This window comes from Narcine bancroftii, chromosome 2, assembly GCF_036971445.1.
Source record: "Narcine bancroftii isolate sNarBan1 chromosome 2, sNarBan1.hap1, whole genome shotgun sequence".
Classification (NCBI taxonomy): domain Eukaryota; kingdom Metazoa; phylum Chordata; class Chondrichthyes; order Torpediniformes; family Narcinidae; genus Narcine; species Narcine bancroftii.
The window spans coordinates 156,833,190-156,845,699 of NC_091470.1; the positions used below are offsets into that span (position 1 = coordinate 156,833,190).

Genomic DNA, 12,510 nt, shown 5'->3' on the forward strand with positions numbered 1-12,510 from the left:
CATTTAAGATTTGGACAGGTAGATAGATGGGTGGGGTATGGAGGGCGATGGACTGGGTACAGGTCAGTGGGACTTTTCTCCAAGGATGTAACATGCTCTCCTGAGTCCCTCCAGCTTCTCACTGCTGAAGTAGTCACAGATCTGCAACATCAACCTATATCATCCTGGATAGAGACTGGGATCAATAATGGAGAGAAAGGTTTAGACAGAGGATGGTTCTGCATTGCTGGACCCCTGTATACACAGTCACCCAAGCCAGGGATGTATGCTTGAAGACTTGATTGGTGATGTAAATGGTTTGGAAATGGGTCCTCAAAGGTACCATTCCAAGACTGGCTAATACCAAATTGGGAGTTGTGTACACATGGCCCTCCACATGCAGTGTGGGTGACTGAGCTAAAGCTTAGAGAAGACTTGCCTTTTTAAATTACAATAAGCCCACGGCCTATTCTATACCAGAAGCATGCAATTCCATATTTCGTTAGAACACAGAGATAATGCAGTGGAAGACAGCTGTGGCAGGGACAGCCATCTGGGTCACAAGGATGAAGATAAGTGGGGGACAAATGTGGTTGGAAGGTTATTTTTGGGGGTCAAATGTGGCACTGAGGTTGTGAATAGTCAGGTTCAATTTTGGAGAGTGGCCAGGAATGGGGATGGAGCTGGTCGCTCAGGAACTTAGCTTTAATGACAGGGATCAACATTTGCTTGAAGGAAATATAATTTATGACTGGACGTTGGACTAAAAGTCTGCTAATGTAAAGGAAATGGAAGGGTCAAGAGAGGAAGTGATGGGCGCCATCCAAGTGCTCATGGAAGTTGATGGCTCTGAGAGGCAGCACATAGGCAAGGATCAGATCCTTGGGGAAACCCAATAGATACTCTAGTGGGATGTGGGAAGAGTAATAATTGCAAGTGATTGGCCACAATTGAACACATAACTGAGCCAAGACAGTGCTGTCTCCCCGAATGGTTGATGGTGGAAAGCTTGGCAGACAATGGCGTGGTTAACTGAAGCAAAGCCAGCAGATGTATTGGCAGGATAAGGTTAGCAGTGTAACATTAGTTGCGATTTTGATCAGAGTCATTTCAGTTCTCGGTGGGATAGGGAGTCAATTGAGGACTTTGAAGAGGAAAGAGAGGTTGGAGAATGCAGTCGTTTGAAAGGAGGTAAGAATTTTTTCGCACAGAACTGATTTGAAGGAAGGAGCAGAGGATGCAAGGAGGACGCGCCATAAATTATTTCCAACATTACAGGGTCCAGGAGAGAAGCTCAATTATCAGCAGTTTGAGTTAAAGGTGGAGATAAAGGAACTCATGGGCAAGATGAACTCAAATAAAGATGAAATTAAATGAAATTTGCTCGAGGAAAGCTTAGGCAATAGGCCTGTGGGGTGAAGGAAAGGCCAGAGGACTCTGGGATGGAAGAAAGAATGTTGGGGGGGGGGCAGGGGAGATCTATTTACACCAGCTATTGTCAACCAGCTGTGGCCCCCTTAGGACACTGCTCAAATTTGATGGCTCCCCCCCTTCCCTGTGAAGCAGTTGGTTTCTTCCGTACTTCTCTTACCGACCAGTAAAAAAATATGACCAGTCTGTGCCCCACACCCCCTTTAAATGTGCTAAGGCTCCCAGGGGAAGAATGGCTGATTTACATCAGGGAAAGTAGGGGTCATCCTTGTATTGGAGTGTGATTCATGTGGTGGGGGGGTGGGGGGGGGTGCTCCCGCCAGATCTGGGAGAGTTCTCTGTCGTATCCAAGTAGCATCTTTATCCTGCAGAGTTAAGAAAGCAACATAATTAGTACTTTTTCTACTGAAGTGGTTTGTTAGAGACATTTAATAAAGCTGTTCAAATTTTATCTGTTGGTTATTTAATGTTATATCAAGTTCTATCAATTTTTTGAATAAGTACAAACCAAAATATGTTATAATAAAAGCACTGCTGGGAGATATATTTACAATTATAATTTCCATCTCTCCTGGTATAATTATTCAAAAAGAACCTGAAATGAAGCAGAAAAATATATAGAGAAATTTAAAAACTGTATAATTCTGCATGGAAAACAATAATTAATGTAACATTTTTATTGGTGTAATCGAGAATACAATGTTACTGATAATAATGTTACAATAAGAAGTCATTCATGAATTGCAGGATTGAAATCTGGGAGAAGTGAGTCCCGTGTCAGACCAAGGTACGGTGCAGATTCTGCACCTTGCGTTCAATGCAGCTATCACTTGGTATCAACTGGAATGCTGATCCATTCATCGCCAGGTACCAGAATGGGTGGTGCCTGCTCAATGGATGGGATGCAGCACAAGTGGATTGGTCCGAGGCAGGAACAACTGCATTTTCAGACAGCTTATTAATCTCGGCTAACTGGCTTAGTGTCAAAGTCTGATAGAATCAGCTGCTGGTTGTGGATGCTGCTTATGTGGATGCTCGATCTCTGAGCTGAGAGAGATTTATACCTAATGCAGGACAGGGTGACATCAATGTGGGAATAATAGGAGGACGGGCAAGGAAACTACTTGCGTGGATCAGAGCTGAGCCCAGAAAGTCACTGACTGCATCCTGAATGTTAAACCGGGAACTGCAGCAAGATCAATTAACTGTGTAAAGCAAATCAGAGAGGAAATATCTGCGGCAGTGAAATGGCAGGGCAGGAGATTGAGGACTTTGATGTGGATAGTGTGTCGGACACTGCCTGCATGCTGAATCATGCCCACCCACCACCATACAACATCGATGACCAACCCTGGCCGCTGGAAGCTCGCAGCATGTGTGAGTGCTGGGGATGGTCTTTACTGGTCACTGCCTTTAACTTTGCATTGTTCCTCCTGAACCTTGCCCTCATGGGTGCTGTGTTTTGCATTGTGCTGCTACCCACCATTGTGGTGGTGTACTTTGGGTTTCAATGCCACTCCAGGGTAAGTACCCTTCAGCTCTGAACGTCCGAATGTTAAATCTCTATGAGTTGGTCTGGGTTGACAGGACCAAACATACATCCGAGTAAAGTTAAAAGGTACTAGACATGGTGCAAATCCTTTGCTTGTTGCTTGCCGTTTTCATGAAAACAAATACAGGCTAGGTATGATGTTTGACAAGTACTAAGTGAAAGAAATGGAACAATCTTTTAGAAAAGGGACATGTCTTTTACACGATGCTCCAGATTTAGTCCTTGCCATCTCGGTCACAGTGGGTTCTGGTGAATGACAGCCTGCCTGGTGAGCAAGCTACAATTATAATGCTTGCCTGCAATAATAAAATGCAGATCTTTTGAGTGAAAACAAAGAATGCCTGAAAAGGTATTAAGAGAGTTCAGTTCTGACAGCTGTGCCAGGAAGAGCTTCAGACACCGTTCAGCAGTATCTAATGCTCAGCTTGGAAATCACATTGTAAAAATATTGTTTCGTTTGAGCAATACTAATGGTGACTCTGTCTGCCTTATGGCAGGCAAAAGTTAAAATATATTTAAAGTATTATTTCACAACAATAAAAGAAAGTTTGGAAATGTGAGCCTTGAACCCTGGGACTTTAGAAGAATGAGAGGGGATCTTATAGAAATGTTTAAAATTATGAAAGGCAGAGATAAGATAAAGGTATGTAAGTTGTTTCCATTGGTGGGGGAGACCAGAACTAGGGGACATAACCTCAGGATTCGGGGTAGTAGATTGCAGACAGAGATGAGGAGGAACTGCTTTTCCCAGAGGGTGGTGAATCTATGGAATTTGCTGCCCATTGAAGCAGTGGAGGCGACCTCAGTAAATATATTTATGACAAGGTTGGATAGATTTTTACATAATAGGGGAATCAAGGGATATGGGGAAAAGGCACGCAGGTGGAAATGAGCCGATCATCAGATCAGCCAGGATCACACTGAATGGCGGACCAGGCTCGATGGGCCAGGTGGCCAACTCCTGCTCCTATTTCTTATGTTCTTATGCTGTTGGAAACTTGACAGCTGAATTTGCCAGGACTACCTTCTGAACCCTTTATCAATTAAAATGAACACCCACTGAAAGTAATTTGTGCGCTTTCTCTTAGCAAGAAACAAAATCTTTAATCCTCATACAACATTGTTTTGTGTCCACTTTTAAGAAACATCTGAGAGTCGTTGTCAGTTTTTCTAACAAAGCCCTTTTTGAAATATAGATTTGAAAAGTACTTGGGACAATTAAAACAGAAATACCGCAAGGATATCCTGAGTAATCTCAGGGTTACTCAGCAGAACAGGCAGCAAAGAAAAACATCTCAGGTCGACAATCTTTCATTAGAACAAAACAAGTCAGGTTCAATTCCAGAGAAGCTGGGGGGTGGTTCTTCATCAGAGAAATTAAAAGAAAATCCCTGTATTCTCTTTGTCATTTTCCCCTCCCACCACACACAAACACACACCACACACACACACACACACACACACACACACACACACACACACACACACACACACACACACACACACACACACACACACACACACACACACACACACACACACACACACACACACCCCCATTCTCTACATCTTAAAGTTAATAATTTTCTCTCTTTCCCAGTCCCAGGTTGACATGGTGAGCATAGCAGTTAACGCAACACTGTTACAGAACCAGTGACTCGGGTTCAAATCTGGCACTGTCATTAAGGATTTGTACGTTCCCATGTCTGCGTGGATTTCGTCCAGTTTCTCTGGCTTTTTTCCCACCCTTCAAGAGTGCTGTAGGTTAATTGGTGTATCTGGGGGTCACGGGGCTCATAGGCTGGAAATGCCTGTTACTGTGCTGTATGTCTAATTTTAAATTCTAAGGAAGCTTCTTTGAGCTGAAACCGAGACCATTTCTCTTTCCACAGATGCTGCCTGACATAGTGAGTGTTTCCAGCACTTTAAGTTTTTACTTCAGCTTCTCAGCTTCTGCATTATGTTCATTTTCAAGATCTTAAAGAATGAATAACTTTCAGGATGTCAGTGATATAAAAATAGGCCTGAAGGTTTAATAGAATTTATCATTGTGACACTAATAAAGAGAACGCAGACAAGATGCCAACTTGTCCACACAAGTTTGCCTTTCTGTCTGACCCTAGAATCAGTGCATAGTGAGATCCGAGATGATATCTCTCCACCACCATTCCCTGACAATGATGCATGAGAAAGTGAGAGACTAAACAACTCCCTGATTTAATAGTCTTGCAAGCATCTCATTATATTCAGTAGTTATACTCACAGGGACACAGCCATTTTTAAATGTTCACATCTTCTTTTGAAAAATTGATGTGCAAGGTTTTAAAAGAAATTGTGGTTTAGTTCATAATCAGAAGCAAAATTGACTGGAAAATGATCGTGGACGATCATTTCCAGTCAAAATTGACTGGAAAATGAAAATTTAAAAATGTCTTCAAGTTTTGTGAGTACTGAGCCTAAGATAATGTCAGTCCAAATTCATGGGCTGGTGATGAAATGAAAGGAGACTCTTTGGTCCATCAAGTCTGTACTGGTGCCAGGTAAAATCAATCCAGCTGGTCCCACTTTCTCCCCATCTCCATCTTCCCGGAGTGCTGCCTAGATGCCTCTCTCAATTGAACATTACAATTGAATTTGCCTCCATACTATCTCCAGCACTGCTATCTAGACCCAATTAATTGCTATTATTTATTTTTAAAATTTGTCAATATTTGTTTGCTGTAAAGGCATACAAAACGCTGCCATTTGTATGGCCCAGGATCATGGTACTGCAGGCATGACCTCACTGGACTGGCCATCTTCCGTACCCGTAACTCCTCCCTGAAAGATCCCTAATAAAAGCTGATAGCCTTAGTCTTCTCCCACATACCTGCCTTGGACGTGAGCCAGCATCATGTCAACGTTTTCTGATTAATAAAGCCATTGAGTGCTTGCTTCGTGTCTGCGGGGGTAGTCATTGATCATGCCACACCCAGTACCCCCAACAATAAGAGACAAAGCAATGTTCAGCAAAGCTGTCATCCAGTTTAAATCTTCGGTTTCAACTCTGCCATTTCCAAAATGCTTTGTGTTGTCTCATCTGACACACATAAGTCTGGCCACTGGGTTGGATGTCACTGACTGAAACTGCCCTGAATGAAATCCATCATTCAAATATTTACATTGATCAGAGGTGATCGATCGGTTCAGGATGCTGACACTGTGAGCGCATTCTGCCGCTAACCTCCACATGGAAGAACACAACCTTGGTTCAAGTCTCCAGTGAAGTGAAGCCTTTGATTTCGATGTGGGTGAAAAGATAAAGGGTGCAGAAACACTCTGGGGGTGGGTGGGGGTGGGGGGGGAACACTCAGTAGGCCAAGCAGCATTTGTGAAGGAGGTGATGTTTCAGGCTTGTAACTCTTCATCAGAACGGAAGGATTTAAAGTGGTTGACACAAGATCCAGGGTGGCTGAAGGAAATATTTTTGTACAGCAAATAATTACAATTCTGAGTCCATTGATTGAAAGTGTGCTGGATGCAGATTCACTTGTGACATTCACAGGGGAGTGGGTTTAAAATGTTGCAGGTCCTTAGAGAAGGGATTGGCTGGATTACTGTGCAAATGGCTGGCAGGTAGGTCAAACGCCTCCTATTTACTGTAATGACAGTGTGACATTATGGCATATACTTGTTTTAAATTTTGTGTCATCACATGTTCCTCACTTTCCAATTATTGGGGACGTATCTTCTGTACCTTGTCTTTAGATCTTAATATTAATTTGGCTCCTAATCCTTTTTTTTGCCCTATTTGGAATAAAGCTGATTTAAATTTGTCTGGGCTCCAATCCTATGTAATTGCCATTGCTCTTCTTAATGCCAGAAGAGCTATACTGGTGAGATGGAAGGATGCTGTCCCTCCTACACAGACTCACTGGTTATCTGATGTGATGACATGCTTAACTCTGGAAAAAAATTAGACGTTCTACTAATATAATTAACCTTAAGCTGGATTGTATCTTTTCTAATATTAGATGAAAATCTGATATTGCTACATTGACACATATATTTTGGTCTTGTCCATCTTTAGAAATTTACTGGAAAGAATTTTTTAATATCTTTTCAACTGTATTTCAGGTGGAACTATGACCCAGTCCAATAACTGATCTTTTTTTGGGTTATTGAACCAGACATAGGGAGTTTTTTTGCACCTGTTCAAAGGGTTGTGGCCTTCTCTACACTGTTGGCTAGAAGAGCCATCTTATTCAAATGGAAAGACTCTTGACCTCCAACAGTGTTTCAATGGTTGTCTCATATTATGTCCTGTTTAAGTTTAGAAGAAAAATTAGATATCATGTATTTGATTCATCAGTGAAACTTGAAGATAACAAGGCAACCTTTTATGTCTTATTTTCATTTGATGTAAAGGTTTTTAATGTGATTTGAGGTACTCACTCTTCCAGATGAGATAGAGTCTTACCTTTGTTTTTTGATTCACGGTGTGAATCAAAAGCTACAAAATAGATGTAACCCTCAGGACAAGCTGCTCAGATGTTTTTTTTTATTGGTAATCTTTTTTTTAAATAGAGCAGGCTAGGTGTTTAAAATATATATATATAATATTTTGATGTCTTTTCTGTTTTCACCCAGTGCAGTGGAGGGGGGCCGAGTTTATCCCGTTTGATCTTGAGATATATATATATTTCAGTTTCATTCCCTTTTCTTCACTGTACTGTATTTATTATAAAAACCAATAAAAAAGATAGAGAAAGGAAGAAAGAACCTTAATTTTCTAAATTTATGGGGTCCTTTCCTTAATTATTTTCAGAATATATAAGATCATTGGATCGGTTTGGTCGTCCTTTCTTTCACGCATTAATGGAACATCTATGTTTATTCACAACTCCACAACGGAGTTAGATTATTAGAATAGTTTTTATATACACTTTGGGTTTTTTTTGTCCCTTTCATAGGTTGTTTACAGCTATTTGTTATATACGTTATTACCTATGTAAAATTTAATTAAAATATTGGAATGAGTCTTGATAAAGGAAAAAATATATAATTTTGTGCCAATACTCACTGCCCATCCAGGGTAACAAAAATCAGTGCGCTAACGGTCTTGCTAAATTTTGACCCATATTTTCTTTGCAGTCTGTAAACTTTACAAACTGCAGATTTGTAAAGCACTGAACTGAAATCTTTAACAGATGTATAATTTGCAACTGGGTTACAGCCCAGTTTGTGGAACCGCTGCAAATGAGGCTGTGATTTCCTTTCAGAAGAAAGAATACCACCTCGTAAGACTACAAAGCACCGGAAATAATAAAGATCAGTGGCCTCTGTTTCAGCACCTGGCTATTCTGATTGTTGTTTTATACTGAGTTTTGAATGAAAAGTGTAGCAGTTCAAACTCAAGGTTTGGTTCTAGTTGTACTGTACATGGACAATATCCACTTGTTCGCCTTTTCACATGAGTGTCTGTAGTCTGAATGTAGTAAATAGCAGCTTTTGAATAGTGGTTTGGAACACAGTGTTTGCAATGCAGAGCAGCCAACAGTTTTACCCATTCCAAGCATATCTGCAGCATTCTGATTACTAGTGGAACGTTTTGCTGTGAGAGCACTGAGACAGAGGTAGCAACGACTCATGAAAGGGAATTTGATAACTCGATAGAAAACACTGACAAAACAATCTGGAGAAAAGGAAGAAAATTGGGATTAAAGTAGGCCCCAGGAAAGCATCAATAAATCCACTCTGCAATATGATTTGATTTGAAAACTTATTGCTGAACACTGATGCATGGCTTCTGTGGTGAGTCCCCTACTCAAAGTAAGAAGGATTTTGCTTTCAGGCCCCACAAAGGGCTGAAAATTAGTATCAATTCCTGCTGGTTATGGAGGAGTCCACTCGACCCATTAGTGTTTGATGTACTAGCCCAATTCATGCACAGTTCTTAAAACTTGTACCTTCACTTGCACCAGAGTTCAAGAGAGGAAAAATGAAAGTCATTGCTTCCATTAATATGAGAGAATAGGAGATCCTGTCTGCCTTCCTGCCAGTCAGACTGTAGTCAGAGGGACCTCTGAGCAGCACTTATGGTGTGAGAGGTCTGAATGATGCAGTGACAAGTCTCTCCTGCAGCTTCAGTCAGCTCAGAAGGTAACACCCAACACAATCAATTTTTGCACACTTTTCTCCCTGAAATGGCCTTATCAAAGGTGCTGATTTATTTCAACTGGCAGCAGCTGTTCCCCTACATTGGGGGCTTGGAAACATCAGTACTTATGAGCATTCCCTTGGCAACCATGCTGCTACACCGATCAACTTGTGAGAGGCAGCGGACACAGGAAAATAACACTATTGGTGCAATCTTAATGAGAACAATGAGACTGTGACTGGCTTTCAGTGTGGAGGACGTCCATGTTGGTGGTGGTGGTGGTGGTGGTGGTGGTGGTGGTGGGGGGGGGGGGGTGGTGGTGGGGGGGGGGGGGGTGTGATCGTCCAGATCCAAGGTCCAAACAATTGAGCAAACCCAGACATTTGGGTTTCTCAAAATTCCCAGCAGAATTAATAAGAGTTATTTTGAAGGAGGGTTCACTACCATGGGCAAACTGATTGGTTCTTGGACATGAGGTTGGTGATAGATGAGATGAGACTTATGGTAGTCTCAAGTACCCTAATGTTGATCAGGAGGAACCTATGATGGTTGGGAATGGGGCAGAGGTGAAATGTTAGAGGGGCACAATTAATTACATTGAGTGAATCTGATCCTGGCTTGTTGACAGGTTCCAATCTAATTAATTTAAATTTAAATTAGAAGCGCAACAGATTACAGGCCCTTCCGGCCTATGAGCCCGCACCACCCAATTACACCCATGTGACCAAATAACCTACTAACCCCATGCGTCTCTGGAATGTGGGCGGAAACCAGAGCACCCTGAGGATGCGGAGAAAATGTACAAATGCCTTACAGACAGCAGTGAATTGGAACCCGGGTCGCTGGCTGATCCTTGTATTATCAATGCCATAAAGACATATGCAGCATTTCACATAGCATAGAGCTAAGGCCACAAAATCAATGTTACCCTTCTGGATGGAGTCGAGAAAATTTTGAGTCCAGCTGAGATTATTCCCAGGAAGGGGATGAGTTACAGTACTGAACAGAAGAAAGAATTCAAGTGCTTTTATAGGGCTGATGAACCATCAAAATCGCAAAAGATTGGAGTTGTGAAACTAACAGGCTTTTATTAACCATAGACTGGAAGAGCCATCAACTTCATTGACTGATTGAGACAGAGTGGAATGGGGAGCATGCAAGGGGCTATGGAAAGGATTGGTCTCGGGAGGGATAACCAGCCAATCATAACAGTGGTTTACCACAATGGCCTTGGGGGATTTATATTCCTGCGGTTAAATCAATACTTAGGAATTACCCACTAGGTTCACTGATGTCTTTCAGGGAAAGACATCTGCTGTCTGTCCTGGGTTTGGCCCATAGGAGCTCCAGATTGACAGCAATCTGGTTGGTTACTAATTTCCCTGTGAATAATCAGGCAAGCCACTCCTCAGAGATGTACAATAACATTCAGCACGTCAGACAGCCTCTGTGGAAAAAGTAACAGATAATTTGAAGTCAGAAGCACTTGGCTGGTGGGGGTCTTTGATCTGAAACCTATTTCTCTGTTTGCAGATGCTTCCTGGCCTGCTAAATATTTCAGGTCTCCAGCTCCTGCCACTTTTTTTATTTGCAAATGATGGACAATAAATATTGGCTTTGCTAATGACGTTTCCTCCAGATACTCCGGTTTCCTCCCACCCTTCAAAAACATTCCAGAGGCTGTAGGTCAATTGGGTGTAATTGGGCAGCACAGACTCGTGGGTCAGAAGGGCCTGTTACTATGCTGTATGCCTAATTACATTTATTTTCGGGGGAGTGATACAATAAAGAATGGTTACCTGAGAGACACTTTAAATGTGTTAATGACCAGAGGACTAGACCAATCAAGGGCCCCGTCAAGGGCCCACCTCATCCGGTAATCATATGCCCAGAATCTAGAAGCACCAATCCCCTGCGCCCCGCATGAAGGCAGCATAACACACCAATGACCCACGTATCACAAGGAGGGCGAAGAGAATTGAGATGCCAAAAACCCATGGTACCCAACGATTGCTGGCTCGTGCTTCACTACTTGGATGAATGAAGATCACTAACTCCGAAGAAATGACAAGAGAGGGGCAAAATTTGAAGAGGACCTGAAGAGGCAAGATTTTCACTCAGAGGTTTCTGGGTATGTGAAACCAGATTCCAGGGAAAGTGGTAAAAGTCTGTACAACTGTAACATTTAAAAGTTATTTGGACAAATTCATGGAAAAGATAGAGGTATAAAAGCCAAATGCAGGCAAATGTTGCTGAGTAACACTCCTTGGTTGGCATGGACAGGTTTGTCAGCTGGGCCCATTTTCCTTCTGTGATGCTAGTATGCAGCTAATGGAGGAGTATAAAGACCACAGGGTATTTATTGAGTATTTTATTGGGTACAGAGGCAGTCTCTTTGCAAGTGTAGTAAAGAAGCTCACTTCACATAATCAACTGCTTTCACTCTCTTGCAACTGATCTTTCTGGAGCTCTGAGAAAGCTAGGCTGTTGTGGTTAGGAATCTGATCACAGTTAAAATGAAGATTAGCAGCTTCATTGTCAGATTTAAATTACCAGTTGAACCACCTCCATTAAACTTGAAACTGGGTAAGTTTGCGGTGGGTTGTGATGTTCAGAGTTTCGAGACCATAGGATATAGGAGCCAAAGTAGGCCATTTGACCCATCTAGTCTACTCCGCTATTCCATCATAAGCTGATATAGATCTCCTACTCAGCCCCACTCCCTTGCCTTCTCCCCTTAACCTTTGATACCCTGACAACACAAATATCTATCAATTTCTGCCTTAAATACCCCAATGATTGGCCTTCACGGTCGCCTGTGGTCACAAATTCCAGAGGTTCACCACACTCTCTGGCTAAATAAATTTCTCCACATCTCAGTTTTAAATGGGCATCCTTCAATCCTGAATTTGTTCCCTCTTGTCCAAGATTCCCCTACCACGGAAAACAACTTTGCCACATCTACTCTGTCCAGGCCTTTCAGCATTTGAAATGCTTCTAAGAAGTCCCCTCTCAACTCCAAGAGCCATCAAATGTTTCCCATATGCTAATCCCCTCATCCTAGGAATAATTCTTCTGAATCTTCTCTGAATGCCTGTAGCCCAAAACTGTACCCTCTACTCCAAATGAGGCCTCACCAGTGCCTTATGAAGCTTCAACCTTACTTTTGTAGCTTCAACCTTACTTCATCCCTGCTTTTGTATCCTATTCCTCGAGCTATGAACGCCAACATTGCATTTGCCTTCTTCACCACCGACTGAACCTGGAGGTTAATCATTAGGGTATCCTGAACAAGGACTCCCAAGTCCCTTTGCAACTCCGTATTTTGGATGTTCTCCCCATCCCCCTATTATTCCTTTTGTAAAAGTGCACGACCATTCACTTTGCAACATTGTATTTCATTTGCCAG

At 42.2% G+C, this 12,510-nt stretch overlaps 1 protein-coding gene across 2 annotated transcripts in view; it reads left to right on the forward strand.

Annotated features, from left to right (window-relative positions):
- LOC138754473 (transmembrane protein 88-like) overlaps positions 1-12,510 on the forward strand; it is an 88,332-nt gene that overhangs the window by 45,636 nt on the left and 30,186 nt on the right. The window contains exon 1 of one of the 2 annotated variants that reach the window (XM_069918787.1): positions 2,507-2,933. The exons of the other annotated variant lie outside the window; for it this stretch is intronic. Coding sequence (XP_069774888.1) covers positions 2,658-2,933 — 276 coding nt within the window. The 5' untranslated portion in view covers positions 2,507-2,657. Of the gene's footprint in view, positions 1-2,506; positions 2,934-12,510 lie in introns of those variants that run through there. 2 annotated transcript variants of the gene reach the window in all.